The sequence below is a fragment of the Lampris incognitus genome, chromosome 5 (genome assembly GCF_029633865.1).
Source record: "Lampris incognitus isolate fLamInc1 chromosome 5, fLamInc1.hap2, whole genome shotgun sequence".
Classification (NCBI taxonomy): Eukaryota; Metazoa; Chordata; class Actinopteri; order Lampriformes; family Lampridae; genus Lampris; species Lampris incognitus.
In genome coordinates, this window is record NC_079215.1 from 37,484,294 (window position 1) to 37,507,093 (window position 22,800).

General features: G+C 45.7%; 1 protein-coding gene across 2 annotated transcripts in view; it reads right to left on the reverse strand.

Annotated features, from left to right (window-relative positions):
- The window catches only part of ndst3 (N-deacetylase/N-sulfotransferase (heparan glucosaminyl) 3), a 69,385-nt gene extending 67,442 nt beyond the window's left edge, over positions 1-1,943 (reverse strand). For both annotated transcript variants that reach the window (XM_056280001.1, XM_056280002.1), the window contains exon 1: positions 942-1,943. In XM_056280001.1, coding sequence (XP_056135976.1) covers positions 942-1,943 — 1,002 coding nt within the window. The remainder of the gene's footprint in view (positions 1-941) is intronic.
- Positions 1,944-22,800: the final 20,857 nt, after the last annotated feature.

Consider the following 22,800-nt stretch of genomic DNA (forward strand, 5'->3'; position numbering starts at 1 on the left):
TGTGGCTACGCTGTGACAGGGTGGCTGCAGTGAGACAGACAGGTACCCCGAATCTAATCTTATAACTGTGGGGCATTGATCTCACATATCGCTCTCTCTCTCTCTCTCTCTCACACACACACACACACACACACACGCATGACCAACAGGAACAACTCAAACAATCAAAGCTACAAAGACACACACACATGATGAACCCGCTAAGCACAGTATAACTCTCTGAAGAGCGCCAGGCAAGAGGAATAAGTGAGGATAGACTTGAAACAAATGCTCTCTACAGAAAGGATTGCTTCATTAACCAGCATACCTTCAAAATATAAGGATTCTCTGGCGTGTGTGTGTGTGTGTGTGTGTGTGTGTGCGTGTCAGGACAATAGCTGTCTTGAGAGGCGGGCTGCATGGCTGACTCTCCTTTAGTCTCCTTAAGAGGAGGAATGTGGGAAAAGAGGAATAAGTGCCATTCATCTTTTTACCCTCTCATTCACTCCCTCTCTCTCTCCCCCCTCCTCTTTCTCCTTTTCACTCCCTTTCTTTGTTGTCTTAAATAGCCCCTTTACCCCCGGCTAAAACTCCATTTGAGCTAAACACCCTCTTGCTGTACCCCAGCACACACTACACACTTGGGTACACACACACACACACACACACACACACACACACACACACAAGCTTTCCTAAATATCCACAAGCAGCAACTACTACAACGTTTACAATCCTCTAAGATATGCTCTTGGTAAACTCATCAGTAAGGACTCAATGGACTTTATACATACTAATTTTAGGGCTTAAAATCATTCTTTTAAACAATGCAGGCTTTGGAAGCAACCTGAAAAATCTAAACAAGCATCCTTAACCTTGACCCACTCCCCTCTTCATCCCTGTCTATTGTACTTGACAACATTTTCTCTAATGCATGACCACACAGCCTTCCCCCTCCATACCTTGACATCCTTGGTGTTCATCCGTGTGCCCTCCTTCCCGACGAAGATGTCATCTATGTCCACCAAGATGTGTCTGTCCAGCCCCAGAGACAACTTTCTGTCTGTCAGGTAAGAGACGGTGTCCACAAATATCAGCCTGTGAAGCCAGTAGCTCAAGCCCTGACCGAACAGCACTCTCCTCACCCCATCATAGAGTCCCATATCCTGCACCACTGTGGCCTGGAGGCCAAGACTAAAGCCAGGTCCTGGATTATCTCCGCTACCTGCCCCAGGGGATCCCTCCCTAGGCCGTGCCTGCAGCACCGCCTGGTAGGAGGAGTGGTTAGAGGAGAAGGACGTCCAGTCCTCCCCAGGCAAAGCTCCTCGGTCCATGCCAGGCTTGGTTAGATGAAGGAGGGGTGAACTGGATGTCACGCAGCAATCCCGTAGTGCCTGGTTAGTCCTAAGAACCAGTGGAAGGCCTCGGAGTTTGAGGACTTGTGGGGAGTTTTCATTTGAGCGGTAAAACCCGATGATGCCAACTCTGTACTCTGTACAGTACTGGTGTAACAGCTGCTTGTTCCACGTGTCTGCGTGGACATACTTCAACAGATTTTCATAGACGACGAGCGAGTAGCGTCCTCGGCCCTTTTCTGTCAGGGGGGGCAGGTCACCCTTCGCCGGAACAATTTCCATGTGGAAGTGGAAGCGGGCCGACTCCAGGATAGCAACGATGTCCTGGCCCAACTGGGAGTACTGGGATTCTACCAGTACCAGTGCCACGGGGTCTGTGTGGATGTGCGTGTGTGGGGGGTTAGGGGGGTAGGGCTTAGGAAGGGTACGGTAAGGGGACATGGGGAAGGGTTGTGAGCAGGCGGGGTCAGAGGATTGGCCCAGCTGCAAGGAAGGGGAGGGGTTGGTGAAGAGGAAGTAGGCAGAGAGGAGGAGAGAGAGCAGGCAGCAGGAGGCCAGTAGAAGCAGGAGCCTGCGTAGGTGGCGACGCACTCGCACCGAGGCCGTCATTTTGAGTGAGGGGTTTAGTGTTTCGTCTACGGTGTGTTAAGGGGAGGACAGATGCATATGGGTGTGTTTGATGGCTTTGGGACCCAAGAGAGAGTGTGGGTGTATGAGTGGATGTGTGTATATATATATATATATATATATATATATATATATATATATGTTTGTGTGTGGGAGTGTGTGTGCGTGCGGGCATCCGTGTGTTTGGGTGTGTGTGGGTGTGTGAAAGGACAAAAGCCACTCAGGGGTGTGTCATGTCACCATGGCAGGTAGAGGAGGGAGCCGTGTCTGCGGTGGGGTGACAGGGGTCTTTGAGGAGGATCTGCAGGGCAGATACCTTCCTCCTGATCTTCAGAGAAGCACCAGGCAGGTGATGTAACCGAGGATTAGCGCCTGCAAAGACAGGAGACGAGGAGAAAGGAAAGAGTGAATAGCATGCTGACATCGTCATATGACACCGCCTATCTGTCTACCTGTCTGAGTGTGTGTGTGTTACGCGTGCTCATGCATATGTGTATCTGCATATATGTGTGTGTGTGTCTCTTTGTGTGTATGCCTAAGTGGTGCCACCCTGGGGAGTGTGAGAGCACAGCTGGTAACCACAGAGCTGACTGAAAACAACCTGCAGCCTCGGGGGCTTATCTAACCTCGGGCACGCGCACAAGCCACCGCACACACACACACACACACACACACACACACACCGATGACATCACTCGGCAAAACAAAATCACAACTCAAACCTCATCATTCCCAAATAAACAACAGCTGGTAGTGTTTTAACATGGCGTGGGGGCAAAGTGGACAGAAGGTGGTCAGCTCAGTCCTGTTAAGCTTCCCAAATAGTTGGGACTATCTGCATAACACTCCGTGCACTTTCCGTCCTCATTCCTAAACCCTAATCTAAAGGGAGCCCCTGACAGGGTGGAGGAAAGAGAGAGCACGGAAGAGAGAGAACAGAGAGAGGAACAAAACGCAATAAATTATAGAGACAAAAAAGACTAGGATTAGCATCTTAATGTGCCAAGAGCGAGGGAGAAGAAAAGATCCCACGTCCTCTCTCCCTCCCTCTCTCCCTCCCTCTCTCTCTCTTTCTCTCTCTCCCTCTCTCTCTATTTCTATCTACCCCGTTTTCTACCCTCCCTCTGTCTTGTTGGATATCACTAGTATTTCCTCACTCTCTTCTTCACTCTCCTGCTCCCCCTCCCAGGAGGGGCCCCAATTCTTCACCACAAGATGCAACACCGGGAAAGGAAAAAAAAGAGGAGAAAAGGGACGTGTAAACACATGACCGATAAACATTTTCTTAACAGTGAGACAATTCTGGTGTTTGCTGAGTGATGGGTGACAAGCCTTCATATCTACTTTTACTTAGCAAACAATGCCGGGGTGAGTTTGACTGTATGATTCACTGTGTCACTGTAGGTTTGGACTACCCACAAACTAATGCAGGTTTAGGAGGTGTGCGATATCCTACTACATCTAATCATTTGAGGGAAGAAATGCAGACTTCAGCAACTTAAATTATGAGCTATTGTAAGGAAAGCACATCAACTTCCATGTGCATGCAACTGTTTGTCCCTCATCTACATGGTCACTGTGCAGGGTTATACTGTCCTGTACAAGTGTTTGTGTCTCATTAAAGGAGGCTGCCGGAGTCTGCTGGAACCGGATAAACAAACACACACACACACACACGCACACAAAAACACCTGATATTCTGATAAAAGCTCCAGCTTGATATTAAAATGCAAATAAATGTATTAATCCTCTTGCTTGGCTCTTTTTTTCATTGCATTATATTACTGAGGCAAAGCATCACTTGTGAATAAGACGATTAGTGTTCTTATCTCATCATCCAATTAGTATAAGAGTAATCCATGAAGGCCAGCGCTGTTGTAACACTGGTGAAAAGTAATTAATCAATAAAAACTAAACACACAAACGGACAGACAGGCGGATAGATAGATAGATAGATAGATAGATAGATAGATAGATAGATAGATAGATAGATAGATAGATAGATAGATAGATTTTATGCATGTGGCAGCCTTACTATATCTCTGAAACTGGATGCAGACAGAAAGGAACAACACACCATAATTGCAACAACTGCGCACAATTTATTTATGGATTCATTCGCTCAGTTTTGTAGCTCAGGGATTAGCCAAAGTATAGCTGAAAGTAGCAATCTACGATACTAATCTCAGCGCCCAGTTTACGATCTGTTGTTTTTTTGTTTTTTGTTCTTTCCCTGTAATGGGGAGTTTGGAGTAAAGGAGGTACGTTGCCCGCCGATTCGCCCACTTACCTCGAGCCGGGTAGGAGGCGCTGGCGTGGGGGGAAAGGCAGAGAGAGGAGAGCCGTCGCGATGTGTCGGGGGTAAGTTTCTGCCCTGCTAGCGCAGCACTCCGCTGTGTTTAGGATGCTGAGGCGTCGTGCCATCCTCCCCTCTTACACCACTAGAGCAGAGGCAGCCATCCGAGATGATCCGTCCTCCTCCTCCTCCTCCCCCCACTCACCATTCTTCGTTTCCTCCGTCCTTCCTGCCCCCCTCCCCTTCTCTCTCTCTCTCGCTCTCTCTCGGCTCCCTGCTCCAGCGTAGATGAGGCTACGAGAAAGGCGCGGTGAGGAGTGTACTGTCGATTACGGCCGCCCGTCAAAAGACTGACTGTCGCACGCAACTGCCTCTGCTTTAAAGCGAGTCGAGAGCGAGAGAGCGAGCGAACGAACGAGAGAGAGAGAGAGAGCGAGAGAGAGAGTGTGAGTGGGGGTGGAAGGGTGTGTTGCTGGGTGGGGTAGGTGGGGGGGGGGTGATTGACACAAACAGCTTTTTTTCCCCCCTCGGGCGTCGGTAATCATAGGATCCTGGCTCTTAGCTGGTGTTTGGGATACAAGAAAGTCTCCGCCGGGTACACAGAGATGCGCGTGCACCTCCTCTTCGGTCAACTTGTAGCTCCTCGGTGAAACAAGAGGAGGACCTTACTTCGCATGTCACTCACAGACATGTCAGTAGGCCTGCACGCGTCTCGGGTGGCATGATGAGTACCGCCGCTCCTTCCAACCGCTGTGAATTAACGAGCAGAGATATGCGCGGTCATTGTGACGGCTGTGAATACAGCTGAGTTTTATATATCTATATATGGGGACGCTTCTAAATCATAAAAAGGAGCAAAATAGATAAGAAAATAGAATGTAAACTATGCAAGCTCTCTGCACTTTTGACCTTGCGCGCGCGCTCGCACACACGCACACGGACATACACACACACGCACACACACACGGACACACACACGTCTATATTTCTGGCGGACTAAGCCTTGGTTAAGTCTTCGTCCATTCCGTTTCATAACTCTGACAACGTTATAAATACTGTGCATAGTTTCCACGAGAGTCGTTTCTTTTTAAACCTCGTGTGTCCATTGTCAGACACGCACGCACGCACGCACGCATACACACACAGACACACACACAACACAATTACGAGCACACACCAGCTCCACAGCATCCACAAAATGCCAGTCTAACCTAGCGCAGGAATGCCAGTCATGCTGTCTCTAATCTCCCTAATTTGATTAGCTTTTCCCTTTCCCCATTTCTCAATGCTGTTTCATCATTCTGTCAAGACTACAATAACTAACAAGTGCGCGCCCACACACACACACACGCACACGCACGCACACAGAGAGGGAGGCAATTTGCCGCCACCTCAACAGGGCTGGGTTGCCTGTCATTCTCATTGTGATTCCGCTAAAAGAGTTTTCCTTTGTGTCAGAGCAATGCGATAACGTTTTCAAAGCAGCCGAGTTTTTAATAAAATGTATTCATTTAAGATAAGATACGCACGCAGGCGCCAAATTGTCCCATTCCCGAGACTGGCTCATGGAGGGATGACATTGTCTCTGATCATCGGCCACTTGCAGACATCCAGATCACTGAAGATAATCTGGTATCTGTTCCTCCGCCCACACATATACACATATACATATATGGGTGTGTGTGTGTGTGTGTGTGTGTGTATAGATAGATAGATAGATAGATAGATAGATAGATAGATAGATAGATAGATAGATAGATAGATAGATAGATAGAAACACACACACACATACTACATACATACATACATACATACACACATATCAATATAGATGTAGAACATTTTTCCTACATCTATACTGATATTCCGCTCTTCATTTGTTGAGCACTTTTTCAACACCATTGACGGTTTCCGGAAAAAAAACCCGCTATATACACACACCTACATACATACATACATACATACATACATACATACATACATACATACATACATACATACACAAACACACATATATAAATACATACATACATATCTATATTATATAGATATATAGCTATCTCTCTCTCTCTCTCTATATATATATATATATATATACACACATACACACATACACACATACATATGTGTATATGTGTATATAGATGTGTATGTGTATGTATATATATACACCTATACACATACACATATACATACACACATCACACATACACAAATACACGTATACACATATGCATACACACACACATATATATATATACATAAACACACACATAAATATATGCATACATATATATGTATATATACATAATGTACATAGATACATATACACACATATACACAAACACATTACATACAATGTACACAACCCGCTGATGCAGAGTGTTGTAGTAAGGTGAACAAATTATTCATGTATACATTTTGTTCCCTCTATTAATTATTTAAAGCACTCAAATATGGACACGTTTGGGTTACATTCTCAAGAACGGCGCAGAAATGCAAGGAACTGTTATCCTTGGAAACATCCCTAATTGTGCCTTTCAGCTTGCTTGGCGGCAAAGCCCGGATGAATTGACACTGAGCCTGTTTGAAACGTAACTGGCAAAATATTTGGTCCAACCGAACAGAATCCGCAGATAATGAAGGTTTTGATTGGAGTGTGATTGTGGTTGTATGTAAATTAGTGTCAGTGGGTGAAGGGTAATTAGACAGGCGGCGGACCCATTCCATTCACATTACAAGAGAAGAGACACTTCTGTTATGTATCCAGTTTTAAGCCAAAACTGGAGAGGAAAAAATAAATAAATATCGTGCACAGACAATTATATCCTCTGTGCAAATGTAAGCGTGTGTGTGTGCATGCGTGTGCGTGCTAGTGTGCGCCTGCTCTCATCTTATTGTTGTGAGGATAATGAGAAATTAGTAGAATAATAGCATTGTGTAATAGACAGGTAATTGCCTACATTTGTCTGATTACAAAAGCTATTTTACAAATACTCGTTACAATCTTTTGAATATCTTAACAAAAAATAACAAGAGCGACAACCACCGAGAAAACTGACATGGTGCATATGTACATGCGCACCTGTACAGGAACACACACTCTTGTCCATACGCACTTGCACGCACGCACGCACGCACGCACACACGCACGCACGCACACATACGCATATACACACGCACACACACACATACACACATATACACGTATGCATGCACACACACACACATACACACACACATACACATGCACACACGCACACACACACACACACAAACACACGCACACACATGCACACACACACACACACACACATGCACACACACATGCAAACACACAGAAACACGCACACATACACACGCATACACATGCAGACACAGAAGCACACACATGCATGCTTGCTCACATACATGCACACACACACACGCACACACACACATGCATGCACATGCACACATACACATGCACCCACACATATATACATACACACACACACACACACATACACATGCACATACAAATGCTCACAGAGACACGGGAAAGCATGCGATCACACATACATTCAAAAACCAATCCTGTTTGCAGAAAAACATAAGCACGTGTGAAACGCAGCAAAGGCTAAGATGTGAGAGGGTGTCAGAGCTACCATGTTCACCCATCACTTTGACTGCCAAATAAAGAGGCAAGCAGGGGACATATGAGAGAGCACGCACACAAGAGACAGAGAACGAGGAAGGGTGTTGTCTTCATCAGACGCCTTTGTTAAGAGGAAGATAAAAGAGGAGGAGCGATTGATTCCCCCCCTCATCTCTCTCCCTGCTGAGCACTAAATGGTTGTTTAGTAAAGCCCCAGAACTGTGCAAGGCCTAAAGAGATAAAGGCGAGGGAGAAGGAGGCAGAGTAGCGAGTACGGGATGTTAGATATTATCATGGCAGTACATCATCGTAGCCCAGCACTCAGAGGAGGAAGCCCTCCCATGCGCAGCAGCTCCTTCCTTTACCTTTAAAAAACAAGCAAAACAAAAACACTGGTCACACGGTTGAGTACCCCCACCTGGCCCTGAGCTGTGGTGAGTTTATCCTCTCCTCCCTGTCTCTTGAAATGATGGAAGTGAGCGCTGCAGCCTGCAGCCTGCAGCTCGCTGGGATCTGCTATCGCAAACAACGCCGCAGTTTGGTTTGTTGTGCTGGCTGCTTTACCTCGGTACTATTTCAGATTCCTTTTTAACTCCACGTCTGTGTCTGTGTGTGTTCATGCACATTTTTATGGGTTTTTTTATGCTCATAAGCCCCCCCCCAAAAAAAAAAGAGAAAGAAAAAAAATAAAACACCCTTCCTCGTGCCTGGAAATGTTGATAGATGTTCTCCTAAGGGCTTGTGTGGCCAGGAGGCTAAGTGAAAGCAGTGTCTCACCCCCCAAGCGCATTAGTGGAAATATCACCAGGCCGATCAATACCAGACTTAAGGATTGATAAAAGACAGATACACACTGGGTTGCAAACGCATGCACACAAAGAGCAACAAGCGCACAATGGCAGAGGCATAGCAAAAGAGAGACCATGAGATCTTCCTTGATTCGTCTGGAGTCTAGTAATAGGAATTAAACAATCTCATTCTGTGATTTTGCCCTTCGTGCGGTTACCATAGCAACATCCGCCAACAAACTATCCTCTACATGAAGTAATTTTGCATTTCTATATTTACAGTTTTCATTAAACGGGCCTGCGTCTAATTTTCCTTTGCAGCTTGCAGCATATCAGGGTCACGCTTCTCTATCAAGGACACATAACTATTGCTATTATCAAATCAGGAGACATGGACAATGGCTCACGTCAACAGTACTTCTGACCAACTTCAGTAGCTAAATTGAATCTGTCTTGAAGCGTGCTCCATATTCAAGCTGAAATGGCTACTGGCTATCTTTCCAAGAATTGGGATTATCAACTGTCATGCTACACTTAATACAAGGCCTGGCCTTCACAACATGTCCCGTGTGTGTGTGTGTTTGCGTGCACATGTGTGCCCACTGTGTATATGTGTGCGCATTAAGAAAGAAAATTAAGAGAAAGACAAAAAGAGAAAGAAAACATTATTTTCATCCATTCGTCAGATGGAGAAATGGGATTTGATGAACACAGATGAAGCCGTTTCGGGTAAATATCAAATCAAACACCAAAGGTGGTCAACACAAGACTGCAATGTAACCGCAATGCAATCAAACACACAAATGAGTGGGATCAGAGTAAATGGTGTGTGTGTGTGTGCGTGTGTGTGTGTGTGTGTGTGTGCGTTGTATGACAGGATGTGGTTCACCAATATAAGCGTAGTGTTTTTTTCACCCATTCAGAGACAATATTGCCTCCGCCACGCATGTGAAGGGAGTCATATAAATGCTCATGCCTTCCCACAAGAACACGCTGTACGTCTGCATGTCTCTGTAAACAAGCCATACACCCACACTTTGTGAAACCACATGCGCTACAGCGTTTCAGGAGTGACGCAGCGCACGTTCGGCTCCTCTCCGCACTGATTATAAATACCACTTTTCAGACGTTCGCTAGGTTCAAGGGGGTTAAGGTAAAATTTAATCGTTGCCCTTTAAAAAATGATATATGCAGGTGTTTAATAATATTGTTGGTGCGAACATCATTTTATTATATGCAATCAGATAAATTTTTTTTAAAAAAAACAGTAGAAAGAGACATAAAAGTGATCAGATGTCAGAACATGGGGGTGGCGGGGTAAAGTGATCTCTCGCTGTCTCTCTCTGACCTTGTTCTTTCTCGCCAAAAAACCTGACTTACAACCCAAACTAAATATGATACCTTCACTATAGCCCCCCCCCCCCCCCCACACACACACACACACTCTCTCTCTGTCTTTCTCAATCTCCCTGTCTCTTCCTCTCTCCGGAAATAAATCGTGCTGTAATTACCTGGTAGGATCAATAACAGTCGCATCACCCCCCCCCCGTTCTACTACCTCCTCCTCTGCTACTGACACTAACATGTTCATCCTTCACCCTGCACTACCGCCATAGATCTGTGTGTGAATGATTGCTTCCTGCCTCAGTATACATATGCACACATAACACACACACACACACACACACACACTTCAGTATACACGTACTCACATTTCAACACACACACACACATACATACACAGACACGTGCACACACACACACAAATGTGCAAAAATGTACAAGTACATATATACACACCAACTAATAGGCATAAACAATCACATATGGAAACACAAAGGGAAACACTAACACCAGTATGAGAGCTGGACAGCACAGGGGCAGGTCATAGGTCTTAGTTGCTATGGGAAACACCTCTTTATGTTGGAAAGCAGCAGAGGTTTGCTGTTCTCTCCCAGAATAGTTCACTCAATCCCTGTCTAATGGAGGAGTGAGGAGAAAGACCAGTGTCAGATGAGCACATATAGGCTGTGGATGTGTGCGCGCGCGTGTGTGCATGCGTGCGTGCGCACGTGCGTGTGTGCATGTGTGCATGTTTAGTCGGTAATTAATAATATCCTGTGGAGTATATGCAGTTTACATGTCTCAAAACTGCTGACTTCAAGTATTCTCAAACATAAACATGCTCAGACACACACACACACACACACACACACACACACACACACACACACATACACACACAAACACACACACACACACATCTTTCTCAGGATAAAACAAGATAAAATATGCATGGGAGAGTGGGAGAGAAGAAAAAAGTGTGCGTGCATGAGTGTACCAATGCAGAGAACAGGGAAGCAGGATCAAGGCCTAGTTGACATGTTGACATCCATCATTCAGTAGCAGTTGTGTAACATGGGTCTTCAAGCCGTATTCAACTCTTGTTTTCATGACCATATATAAGCAGAGGGTTTGCCTTTTTGAAGGGAAATATGGTTGGGTCATTGAGACCTCTTGAATTGTATTTTTTAATCCTAATCTTCCTTAATTGGCACAATGTGCCTAGATTTTGTTTCATCGAACCAAAAATGCAACTTTGCAGCTTTTCCAGTATTCCCTATCCCAATGTTTACTTCAGTTGCCCACCCGTCCATCCATCCATTATCCAAGCCGCTTATTCCAAACGGGGTTGCGGGGATTCTGGAGCCTATCCCAGCAGTCATTGGGTGGCAGGCGGGGACACACCCTTGACAAGCCACCAGGCCCTGTCATCATAAGGCCAACACACACACACACACACACACACAAACACACACACACACACACACACCTAGGGACAATTTAGCACAGCCGATTCACCTTACCTATATGTCTTTGGACTGCGGGAAGAAACTGGAACACCCAGAGAAAACCCACACAGACACGGGGAGAACATGCAAACTCCACGAAGAGGATGACCCCCAAGTCGGATTAGCTCAGGGCTAGAATCCTGGAACTTCTTGCTGTGAGGCGACCGCGCTAACCACTGCGGCAAGTTGCCCACCCATTCAATTCAAAGTGCAACTAATATTATGAACATCAACCTCTGCCAGTTTGTCTCATTTTGATGTAAAGCTTGCTGATATGCAGATCCTCAAATGAATACAAACTGCCTGTGCATACAGCAGACAGGGCACACCGGAGGCCTTTTGGACCAGATAACTTTCTTGACAAAAGGAGATTAACCTCTAACCAAACCGTGGCTGTTCAAGAGCCTGAAAAGTCTCAAAATTGTTATTTTACTTGCAACTATTCAAAATGTTGAGGATGGTGAAGTAAAATAAGGACTCAGTAAATTATGAGGTGAAGGGGTTTCATTCCAAGATGTATGGATGTTAGTCATCCTGCATCCAGGATAAAAAAAATAAATCTACTTTTCAAGGAAAATTTGAAAAACCTAGGGGGTATCAATGTTTTCTCTATTGTATAACCTCTATCAGCTACTTACAGTGTAGCCGTATCAGAGTTTAAATGTATTGCACACACAAAATGCAAAAGTAAATTTGCAGTTGACTTCTCTTGATTATCATGTGTTTGTATGGGTTTGATCGTGTATTCAATATGATCACATTTCTCTTGACGATGTAAAACCTGGCTGTACTGTAGAAATGTGTTACTGGTTAATAACAGCTCATAGCACATTACTAATAATGATGCAAATTCAGATTTTGTTAACAGTTCATTAACAAATTGTGGTATGACCACCCTTTCATGAAACAACAAATACACCAGAGATGGGGGGGGGGGCAAACTGAAAGGATTGAGACAGACAGAAAAAGGAGGAGAAAAACAGATGGGAGAGGGAAAGATCCTCACTGAAAATGAAGGCATACATCTGGACACACACACACACACACACGCACGCACGCACACACACACACGCACGCACGCACGCACGCACGCGCACGCACGCACGCACGCACGCACGCACGCACGCGCGCACGCACACACACACACACACACACACACACACACACACACACACACACACACACATAGGTGTGTGATTAACTGCTCTGTCAGAGCTCAGAACCCTCCAGGGCAGGGAGGGCAGAAGTAGAGGAGAATTCGGATGGAGAGAATGAGAAAGAGGATGAATTTGGAGGGGGGAGATGAGGGGGGGGGGAGAGGTCTGGACTGGGATAGGGGTGGAGTTGATAGTTCTCTTGGGTTCCCTTGGGTACAGAGAACTACCTAAGAGCCAACTGTTGCTACACCAGCGTGTGTGTGTGTGTGTGTGTGTGTGTGTCTGTGTGCACACATGCACTAGTGTGTACGCTTGCATGTCCCTATATGCTGCAAGCAATACTTGCACAGGTATGCTTGCAGAGTATCTTCCATACCATCTATATGCGAACTACAATAGGCACTGCGGTGTGAAATGTGGTTGCTGATTAGGTGAATGATTTTGCCTGTGAGTGTGGCCCTTATCGTCATTCTGCAGCACCATAGAGTCAGAACGGTCCACCAGGGCCCCCTCCTCTTCAGCAAATTTAGAATGGCAAGCATGTTGCAGTGGAGACACACATACACACCCCACACAGTGAGACCTCCTCTATTTTCTCCCATTCGTCACAGGGCTTGTTGTTCTAATGCTCTGGATAGGCCAGTGTTCAGGGCCACCATGCCAGGCGGCTCTGCTTTTACCGCGACTGTACTTTCAATTGCAACGTGCAGGGTTTTCCACTGACAGGGATAAAGTGAGGGAGAAAGAGAAAGGCTGAGAGAAAAGAGGTTGAAAACACAATTGGAAAATACAAACCTCACTATTTCTCTTCCCCTGTGCAGCCAGAGGACAGCAAAGCGGTTACTGAGTTATGTTTTGTCGGTTAGGAGCAGTGGGGAACCGCTCTGACATGTTGAATATAGCTCAAAGCTCTGCAGGAGAAAGGAAGCCCTGCAAACCTGGAATGCCAGTATTGAGAGCCCGGAGATTACTTACACACATAAACACGCACGCACACGCACACACACACACACACACACACACACACACAAAAGGAGTACTAAAGATTACTCATCTAGCTATGCATTTTATGGAAGATGGCAATACAACACTGTCTCTGCTTCTGTAGAAATTTCCAACAGAGACAACATGCTTGTCAATCTAACCATGATGAGATGGCCAATGGAAAACCTTTAGAAACCTGTGTAACCTTCGTAACCTATTGTTTTGCAAAGTTCCTTTCCTGACTCAGTACAAACAATTGAAACAAAAAAAAATTTGGTGAAACTAAACTATAAGCCAATTATTTATTGTAATCATTGTTTTACCTTTGCACAAGAAGTCCAACATTTTGGCACAATATTTTTTTGATAACCGCCATTGTGGTCCAGCAACACTTAAAACGTATATGAACTTATATATGGATGTGAAAACACGTAGAAAATCAAAACTGCCCTGAAAACATTTACGCCGTTTTCCTTCGACTTATCATGTGAGGGCGCTGTGGAGTCTCCATAGTCAGCGCCAGCTGCTGAGGCTCATGGGTACTGCAGTTTTTGACATACTGAACAGACTTAGAAGAAAAAAAAACGTGATTTCTCAGAAATAAAATCGAAATCGTTCTAAATGGTGGCCATGAAACAACCCTTTAGTATCGCTCCGATATCCGGGAGACTTACGTATTTCTCTGTTGAGTAATATAGCCGAAAGTAGTGGTAGTAGTAGATGACTTTAGTACAAGAAAGTAGCAAAAGAAAAATGTCCAACGGGGAGAATTAAGGGGGAAAATTCTTCCGGGAACCAGCGGCTACGCCCACTTCTCTGCTCTATTGGTCAAACGTGTTTTACGTCATATAAATTTGCCAATCAAAGTTCACCAAGCTTAAACTCCGGTACAGAGACTCTTCGCAGACGGTTGCGGATTCCTTTACCACTTTCCACATGCGTTTGATTTGAAGTTGACGGCACGGTGACGCATGGTTAGCGCGGTCGCCTCACAGCAAGAAGGTCTTGGGTTCGAACCCCGGGTTTGTACAACCTTGGGGGTCATCCCGGGTCGTCCTCTGTGTGGAGTTTGCGTGTTCTCCCCGTGTCTGTGTGGGTTTCCTCCGGGTGCTCCGGTTTCCCCCCTCAGTCCAAAGACATGTAGGTCAGGTGAATTGGCCATACTAAACTTGTCCCTAGGTGTGAATGTGTCGGCCCTGTGACGGATTGGCGGCCTGTCCAGGGTGCCGCCCAATGACTGCTGCGATAGGCTCCAGCATCCCACGACCCCAATTGGGATAGGCGGCTTAGATAATGGATGGATGGATGGATGGATGGATGGATGGATGAACATGAAAGTGAAGTGTGGCCGTCCCTTTACACTGTTCAATACAATTAAGCAGAACATTCCACAGCAGAGACTATTTAGTGGCATATTTTGACTGTTTTACTAGTGGCTTATCGTCCAATTTGCTAGCTGCATTCATCTGGGGCCTGGCTTCTGCAGCACACGCACATGACACATGCAGCAGTCTGAATTAAATATAAAATAAAATAAAAAAAGGTTACCATTCTACTGCCTGTCGAAACCAAAGCCTGGAAAGGCGCCTCGCCCTGCATGAATTAAAACGACACACGCTTTTATTCTTATTTTTATGATAGTGCAACAATTAAGCTAGAATCCATGAGATTTTAATTTCATGACAGTGAGACAGAGGCAAAGTTAAAACACGAGTCTCACGGGTGAAATGTGAGAATTAACAAGTCTGAGACAATACATGACTCAATTAACAGTTTGGTTTAACATATTGCATGGTGTTTTCAAGAACACAATTCCATCCTTCATTCTCACATTTTTGTGTCTTCTGCTTTGTCTGCCTGACATGAGCCTCCCCGTGTGTGTGTGTGTGTGTGTGTGTGAGAGTGTGTGTGTGTGTGTGTGTGTGTGTGTGTGTGTGTGTGTGTGTGTGTGTGTGTGTGTGTGTGTGTGTGTGTGTGTGTGTGTGTGTGCGCACTCCCTCTTCTTTTCTGCTTGAGAGTCTTGTGTCATCTGAACAGCATCAAACAACACACTTTACCTTCCTCATTGAGGTTATCACATCTTCAAATTGCTGAATGCTCTTTATAGAAAGTGATAGTTTACCCACTTGAGCTGGTGTGACCTCAGAACAGTAAATCACCAGCCTCTACTTCCGCTTAGCCACACTCCATTCAGAAGGGCAGCACAATAGACCAGCAACATGGCCATTGACTACACATTCTCACTCCCAACTCGTCATACGGACGCTTGTTGAGGACGACCTCTTCGTCACTGTTCAACCCTGTAAGTACCCCTTTAACGTCAACTTTCAACATGGAGGGTAGTTCTAGGCGCACACACACACACACATACCATCAACATAACTATGTGTGCATGTGCAATAGTCACATCATGAAGAGGCCAACAGACTAGTTGTGTCCTGCTTAAAATAAATAAATAAATAAAACAAATGTTTTAGTCACCACCTCTGAAGAAAAGCAACCTGTTCTACCTGAATAAGGGACTCAAATCAGCCTTAATGCATATGACACGCATGCACACGGCGAAGAGCCAAACATAATTGTTCTTCACTTCAATTGCTCTATAATTGTCAGAGATAGTAATAAGCGCACGAGCAATTTATTAAAGTCGGCACCACGTAGCTCTGTTCAATGACGCAAAGCCAGATCCGAATGCCGTGCAACAAAACAACAGACTATCTCGGATGTTTTCACCAGTGTCTACACACACACAAACCCAAAACAAAACACATTCGAGATTATCCCTGTTTTTTGGTTGTTTTTTTCTATAGAAGTACAGAGTCTAAATCTATCTTTTACCTGTGTGCATTAACCAACATGATCTCACAGAAATACGTGAAATGACCACGACGTCTTAACACTCGCATTATGCGGTTGTGGCAGGTAATGTGTTGTGTTAAGATTGCGTGCTGGCACCAGGCACGAGTTTTTGTTCGCTAAAAACACTGATTTGTTTGTGATATAACTCATTTGGATATAATGAGGTTAGGGTTAGGGTTGTTGTCGTTTTTTTGTTTGCCTATGAGTGATCTCAGTCCTTCCACGTTGAAAGTGGACGTTAAAGGGGTACCTAGAGCGTTGAACAGTGACGAAGAGGTCGTCCTCAGCAAGCGTCCGTATGTGACGAGTTGGGAGTGAGAATGGGCTCCCATTGACCACCTCTCCCACCGCTACGGTCCCGCTATTCAACATTTCTCTCGCCCCTCCCTCCCACTAAACTGAGCTGTTTCCTACCACCCTCCTCTTCCTCTCTCCTCCTCTCTACCGTTCTAGTTCCTGCTTTGGTTTTGTCTGTTTGAGGGGCCATATTTTCCCATGCACTTGCCTACCTATTGATGTCAAAATACACACATGCTCAGACACACTGCACACAATCAGACAGCTCTCTTAACACTAGAACGACCGGGATCTCACTCCTACCTAAAACGACCAGCCGGCTTTTTAACTCTATAGTCTGTCAAGATAAATACCCAATTGAGATCGTTGTTATGGCTCGCCCGTACCCGCGCCGTGGCCCGCCCACCCCACGCCGGCAGCCAATTGGTTCGCCTCTGTTAGTCTCTCCTCTGGCTATCACCCACAGACTAACGGACAGACAGAGAGGATGAACCAGAGCGTGGAGTCTGCCCTCCGGTGCGTGGCTGCCAAGAAGCCCAGCTCCTGGAGCCGGTTCCTCCCCTGGGTCGAGTATGCCATCAACTCCCTGGTCAGCTCTGCCACCGGCCTCTCACCTTTTGAGGTGTCCCTGGGCTACCAGCCGCCTCTCTTTGCTGCGCAGGAGTCGGAAGTGGCAGTTCCCTCCGTGCAGGCCCATCTGAACCGGTGTCGTCGCGTCTGGAAGGTGACCAGAGCCGCTCTGCTCCAGGCAGCTGAGCGTGCCAGTCAGGGAGCCAACCGACGCCGGTCCCCAGCACCTACGTACCAACCAGGCCAAAGGGTGTGGCTGTCCTCGAAGGATCTCCCGCTTCAGTCCACTGCGAAGAAGCTGAACCCCCGGTTTGTCGGGCCCTTTGAGATCAGGAAGGTTCTCAGCCCCGCGGCAGTGAATCTTAAGCTTCCGGCTTCCTTGAAGACCCATCCCGTGTTTCATGTGTCTCGGGTTAAGCCTGTCTCCCACAGTCCTCTGATGCCTCCGGCCCCGGCTCTGCCTCCCCCTGAGATCGTGGATGGGCACCCCCAGTGGAAGGTCAGCCGGCTGCTGGACGTCCGGCGCCGAGGACGGGGGTTCCAGTATTTGGTGGACTGGGAGGGCTACGGTCCGGAGGAACGTAGCTGGGTCTCCCGCCAGCTCATCCTGGACCCTGGGCTGCTCACTGAGTTCCATCATTCCCATCCCGACAAGCCGGGCAAGTCGCCTGGTGGCTCCCGTGGAGGGGGGGGGTACTGTTATGGCTTGCCCACCCCGCGCCGTGGCCCGCCCACCCTATGCCGGCAGCCAATTGGTTCGTCAGGGCCGGGCTTAGTCATCAGGGCTGGGCTTAAGTTTGGTGGCCTCCCACGTGCCCGTTGTCAGTTCGTGTTGTAACCTCCCCGCAGTAGTGGCGACTCTCCTCTCACGGTCCTTTTCTCTACGAACTCATCCCAGCCCTTGGTTCATGTTTTTCCCTTGCAAGGTTTCCCCGTGGAAGTATCCTGCCTTGTTTTTTTCCCCCTTGGACTTTCCGTTTTTTCCTTGTCGCTCATTGCCTTCCGATGTTTGAATAAAGTACGCCAGTTTTCGGCTAACCCCATCTCTGTCTGGTGTCGTGCGCTTGGGGTCCTCCACAAACCTTAACAATCGTAATGCACTGCATATGTTAGTATGTCTGTTGGGAAACTACTGACACATAAATTAACAGTTTTACAACTATAATACTATTTTTAAACAATTTCAACTTCAGAGAGACATGGTCGAACTTGAATAGCAAAATTGAAAAAGTGAAAATATTACCTGAAAAACCAAACGGAAAACACATATTGCCAATCTAACAAACCTAACGAGACCAACAAAACGTGAAATGTTAAAAAAGAACTGAAAATAAATATTGAAACAACCAGTCCCAAACAACAGCTGGAACTTAAAAACTACTAGATCGTTAAAATGACGACCCACGGTGTTTAAACTCTATAGTCTGTCAAGATAAATACCCAGCTGAGATGTTAAAGCATTGTATATGTTAGCATGTCTGTTAAGAAACGACTGACACCAAGATTAAAATTTTATCAACTTTTATATTATTTTTCAATCAATTAAAAATCTCCGCTGTCCAATGCCTGTAAATACGGCAACGCATCGTGGTAGCCATGGTGCGTCTGTAACCAGATATGTTGTCAGTAATCAAAATTCAAGTTTAGACTGTTGCTCTGCACTGGAGAACGCTAGCGTGTTTCTAGGGCAGAGCAAGGAACTTCGCGAAGGAAATGACGAGACCGGCACACGTCATAAATAGTGACATGATGTGCACGATGACGCCCAAATTACGCACGGTCCTTTTGACAGATCATGGTTGTTTTAGGTAGTTCCTATCATAACTTTTTGTGCAATTGATCTAAAACTCATTATAATGCAAATATATACAATTTTAGGAGCATCCAGGGAGCGGAAGGTCTGTATCTTTTTTTTTCTTTTCACAAAGTTATTAAACTTTGAAAATCCAAAACCGCCAAATTGACGGCCTTGGTGGGCCCACAAGGGCATACATACAAACCCAAACCACCCCATGGAAAATGCATACACATACTTGCACACCATATAGAAGTCAAGCCCTTTTTATTTGTATAACCCAATATCACAAATTACAAATTTGCTTCAAGGGGCTTTACAGCAACACAACATCCTGTCCTTAGACCCTCGCATCGGTTAAAGATCAACTCCCTAAAAAAAAAAAAACATTTAACAGGGAGAAAGAAATAGGAGGAAATCTCAGGGAGAGCAACAGAGGAGGGGTCTCTCTCCCAAGACGCACAACGTGCAATAAATGTTGTGTTTACACAATTTACAGAATACAACATTGAAAGAGGATAACAGAATTATAATGGAATTATAAAATTTATGAAGAATATGATGAGCAGGATGCCAAGCAGTGTCCAGACGCCACCGGAACAGCCCAGGACCCGAGTCATGCGACCAGCATCACCATGTAAAAACAAAACAAGAAAAAAAACAAAAAAACAGGATAACAAAAATTATATGACTGTATAAGATATATAAAAAGAAATGTGATGAGGGGAATGCCAAGCAGCATCCAGGTGGTGACCATCATCACCACGGAGACCTGGGGGGAGGACCGACTGCACGCGCACACAAGGGAGACTCACATGACACCATTCACACAGAAAAAGAGAAAGGAGAAGACATCATTCAGAGAAATAGATACACATGCACACACACAAACATAGATACACAATCAGCTATAATCTTAACTGGTTCACAGGAATACAACTGCCTCTGAATGTATTTTAAATAGCTTCCATCTTTTGTTTTTTGCTAGGGTGTGCTGTCTGGTGTTTGCAAGGATAGGCAGCCGGAGAAGCAGAGGAAGGCTAACTGCAACTCTGAAAGAGGTGCATCACTTGTGATTGGTACAGACACTTCGACAATCTTTTCTTATTGGCCGTGGCAGTTCCAGAGTATGCAGTTTCATTCCCTATCTGCTGGATGTTAAAGCAGAAATTACCTCATACAAACACACTTACACAGACTTACAAAAACAAAACACACACACACACACTCACACACATGTGCACAAAGAACATTGGCATTGACTGCCAGACACAATCACCTCACAACTATGTTCAACATCCATGTAGTGGGTCAAGAGGAGAAACAGAGGGTGGAAGGGAGAGATAGAGAGAGAGAGAGAGAGAGAGAGAGAGAGAGAGAGAGAGAGAGAGAGAGAGAGAGAGAGAGAGAGAGAGAGAGAGAGAGAGAGAGAGAGAGAGAGAGAGAGAGAGAGAGAGAGATGCCAAGTGGTGATTTATGACCTGAGGAGACAGATTAACTCCACTGGCTGCCTAACTGGCCCTGAAACAAGCAGAATTACGACCCAGACCAGGACCAGAACAGAAGGAGAGAAATGGAGAAAGAACGAAGCCATAAGGTCAAGAGTACAGAGGGATTGAGAGATAGCATAGAGGAGACCAGGGCAGAGAAAGAGTGTGCTGAAAAGGTCACAAAAGAAAAAGAAAGACAACAAATTTGCAGCAGAAGCACTGATTAAATGGATTAAGATTTGTCTGAAGCAAGGTACATGCAGATGTGGTTATTTGGTCTGTTCTGTGTGTTATCTATATGTGAATCGTATGAATCATATTCCATGCATGCATGTACAATATACATATATGTTCCATTTACGCAGCATTTTTCATTTTGCATTCCTCAAAACAGCAAGTTATCACCGTCTCTCCATATCAATCGTGTAGCAGAAGGTGAGAGATCTACAGTGTCTGAGCAATACATATTAATTGATAAAATTACCCCCACCCCCTCTGAAATTCACACACACACACACACACACACACACACACAACCACACACACACCATCCACATCAATATGCACAGTGGTAAATAGAACAATTAATCAGTAAAAGTCAGGGAGAGAGAGGGGGACAGAGAAATGCGGAGGAGGACAGAGCTAAAAAGACTGAATTCAGATCTTGATAAAGAATGAAGCTCTGGCACCATAATTGTTCATTAACCAGCCTTGGTCTGACTTGTGTTAGGTCATGAGGGGAGGCTTTACCTTAGCTGCCAGGTGAAACGGCGTCACCTGCAGATTACTGGAATTCGAAGCCAATCAAGTAAGTCACAAGTGCCATTATGGTCCAGTGATGTCCTATCATTATGGTCTAAGTGAATAATGCCCTCACTGTCTCCTCCCCATTGTTCTAAAATGTCAGTCTGAAAGTGAAAGAGGCCATCTAGTTGACACCCAGAGGACAAAGAAACAGGTGCAAAAGGAAGAGTAAGGACAGAGGGAGGAGAGGGGTGAGCACATCTGGATGAAATACTGCCGGAATCAGTCACATGTTGACAAATTCATTACCTCTATACACACTATCGCTGTGCAGTGTCTGCAAAGTTAACCACCTTTAAAACCTAATCATGGATCCCATTATCAATAGTCACACACAAACACAAACACACACACACACACACACACACACACACACACACACACACACACAGACTGACACAAACTGTATACACTCCTCATCCAGTGTGATAGGGACAGTGTGCAGATTAGGCCTCTGTTAATGCTGTTAATGCTGAAGAGGACATTTTCAACAGTGAGTGTTTCAAAGTATGATAACTTCTGTTTTATGAGAACGGTGTTGCTCGAGTGTTTACTAAAGTTCATGACTGATGCTGCTGGACGTGTTCAACCAGATCCCACAGCTTTTCTTGTGAGCTTTACACATGTGAAACACGGGAAGAAAGATAGTTAGTACCAGAGAAGACCACAGGCAAACACATAAAGTACTGGGAAATGAAGAGGGCTCAAACTGATACAATTATCAATGCCGTGAATCACCAGGAATTCAATAACACTTGACAAGAGATGCCAATTTCTTCCCACACTGGGACTGTGGTTGCTGCCCATTACAGTAAACTGATCTCACTTGTTGCCCTCGATTAACTGCATCAGACTGCAGCATCGCTGGAATATTCAGGTCAAAATTCATATCTTTCATGGGGGTCGGCGGTTCAAATCCCCATGTTACCTCCGACTTGGTCGGGCGCCCCTACAGACACAGTTGGCCGTGTTTGTGGGTGGGAAGCTGGATGTGGGTGTGTGTCTTGGTCACTGCACTAGCGCCTCCTCTGGCCGATCGGGGGGGGGGGACTGGAGGGAATAGCGTGATCCTCCCACGTGCTATGTCCCCCTGGGGAAACTCTTCACTGTCAGGTGAAAAGAAGCGGCTGGCAACTCCACATGTATCAGAGGAGACATGTGGTAGTCTGCAGCCCTCCCCGGGTCAGCAGAGGGGGTGGAGCAGTGACCGGAATGGCTCGGGAGAGTGGGGTAATTGGCCAAATACAATTAGGGAGAAAAAAGGGGGGTGGAATAATATAAATCAATCAATAAACAAATAAATAAATCAT